Source organism: Echinops telfairi, unplaced genomic scaffold (genome assembly GCF_000313985.2).
Source record: "Echinops telfairi isolate 266 unplaced genomic scaffold, ASM31398v2 ScPeMD7_37;HRSCAF=141, whole genome shotgun sequence".
NCBI classification, from domain to species: domain Eukaryota; kingdom Metazoa; phylum Chordata; class Mammalia; order Afrosoricida; family Tenrecidae; genus Echinops; species Echinops telfairi.
Genome location: NW_022103935.1, coordinates 573157 through 575411, shown reverse-complemented (window position 1 = coordinate 575411; position 2255 = coordinate 573157). Strand labels below are relative to the sequence as shown.

Sequence of the window (2255 nt, the reverse complement as noted above, 5' to 3'; positions counted from 1 at the left end):
GCCCGCCGTCGGGCTCCGGAACGCGGCGCCACGCGCTCCCGGACCGATCCCAGGCCCCGACCCCTGGCCCCCGGCCTCTGACCCCAAGTCCGGCCTCGGGGCTCCGCGCGCAGTCCGACCCCGGGCCCTGTCTCACCATTGAAGTCGCCCGTGTCTGCCACCACGGTGGTGTACTGCTTGAGCTGGTCTAGCACGGACTCCATCCTCTGACGCTTCAGCTGAGAACTGGACATGGCGAAGCCGAGCGGTGGCGGGAGCAAACTCGAGCCCTTCCACTCCCACAATGCCCCGCGCGGCCTCCTCTTGGAGCCCGCCCCCGCGGTACCAGCCAATCGGAGAGCGGCGGGGAGGGGCGAGGCCGCAGGACGCCGCAGCTTCCTGAGGTCGAAGCCCCGCCCCCAACCCGTACCAGGCCGAGCAGCCCCGCCTCGCCAGGGCTCAGCAGGCCTTAAAGCCCCGCCCTAGGGGCGCAACCCCGCCCCTGCACCCCTTATCAGGCCACGCAGTCCCGCCCCCATCCCTCACCAGTCTGAGAAGGCTCCTCCCCTGGTCCCTCACAAGCCTGCACAGCCCCGCCCCTGCACGCCTCATCAGGCCGTGCAGCTCCATCCCCCAGCCTTCACTGAGCTGAGAAGCCCCGCCCCCCGGGCCTCACTAGGCCACCCAGCCCTCACCCTGCACGGTCAAGGATCAACTTGGCCACGGTGGGGACCTCCCAGGTGGCTGTTTTCTCCTCTCCAGACAACTGTGACTTCAGAGAAGGCCAAGTGCCACCTGGGGCCCGCCAGCCTGGCACCAGTGACCAACACTGTCTCCAGCACACGGCACATACCAGATCACCTGGGGGCAGCTGGTTCCCTAAGTGCATTTAACAAAATTACTATTTTCAAAGCATGCTTTGATGGCAGGGCTGCCCATCTGGAAGACTGATTGGTGGGTGCTGGGAGCAGGGCGGGGTATGTGTGAGGGGGCAGAACAGAGTGTTTTGGGGGTGCAAGGAGCAAACCAGGTGAAATGGGTGTGGGTGGTGTCAGAGGGCAGGGTGGGGTGAGTGTGATTCCAGGCAGCCCCAGAAGTGTCCGTGGTGATTGCTGGTCCCCACTGGGTGGTCTCGAGGACAAGTACCAGGAACCCTGTGGGTCCCCGATGGTGAGGACTCAGCCCGGCCCACGGTCTGTTCACAGCAGTGTCCACGGAGGCCCTGGTCCCCCACACTAGCCACCGATGGTGCCACCACAGAGGAGCTGGTGACGGGGTCCTGGGGCCGGGAGGACCAGTCCCCACCTTCCCATGAGCTTGTCGTGACTTCCAAGGAGCAGGCTAAACATGCCAGTCTGGTGTTTTGTCAACAGGTGCACACCTGTCCTGGCATTCATTCACCACCTGCTTGGGCCAGCCTGCTGTGCACAGGTACCCCTCAACCTTTGCCACAGTCAAGACGACCGTGGCTTGGGTTAATGTGAGGGCTACTGACTGAGGGTCAGCCGACAGGGTTTGGGAGCGACCCTTTCGCAAATGGGACTAGGGTGAGGGGTGGGGGGTACGCTGTTCTGTGTGGACAGCGTAGGGCTAGGCCCGTCTCTGTCTCGACTCCACAGCATTGTTCCCAGGAGAGTGACCAGAGCTTCTGGGATATCCTGTGACCCCTCACTTGGCAAATGCAGACCCCCCAAAACAAATGCAGTTAGAGCTACATGAGAAGTAAAGATACACTGTCCACGAGAGTACAAGCTTTTAAGCTGAGCTCGTTGATATACTCGTTAACATGAATTAAGCTAGCACCTGGGCTTAGCGGCCTCTGATCAGCAGAAAAGCAGGCCCAGGTGGTGGTCGTGGTGGGGCTCCTTTGCTGCCAGACCGGACACTCTCTCAGAGGCACCGGCCCCACCAAGCAGCCCAGGGCCCTGAGAAAGCGCACAGACAAGGGCTCTGCCAGGACAGAAACATCAGGCAGGAAAGTGTGTGTCCGCTTCCCTGCCCCTGGCAAGAAGGTGTGTGCCCTGGGCACCGCGGTAGCTTTTGTCTGGGGGACTTGGTGCGTGCTGTCAAGACCGCCCTGATGGCCATGGGTGATTAGCAAGGCTGGCTGCTCCGAGCCCATTGGCTGCCTCCGCCTATGACAGTCACGCTGCCAAATACGCTTATTCATTGTCTTCGGCTAGATAAACAGCTCTCTTATTTGATTACCAAAGAGGAATTAGCGGTTTCCTTAAGTCACCATGAGAAAGCAGAAAAAGGAGGAAGTGGCCCACAGC

The 2255-nt window shown here is 61.4% G+C and overlaps 1 protein-coding gene across 1 annotated transcript in view; it reads right to left on the bottom strand.

Annotated features, from left to right (window-relative positions):
- TALDO1 (transaldolase 1) overlaps positions 1–275 on the bottom strand; it is a 2970-nt gene extending 2695 nt beyond the window's left edge. The window contains exon 1 of the mRNA XM_004717166.2: positions 137–275. Coding sequence (XP_004717223.1) covers positions 137–233 — 97 coding nt within the window. The 5' untranslated portion in view covers positions 234–275. The remainder of the gene's footprint in view (positions 1–136) is intronic.
- Between the last annotated feature and the right edge of the window lie 1980 nt (positions 276–2255).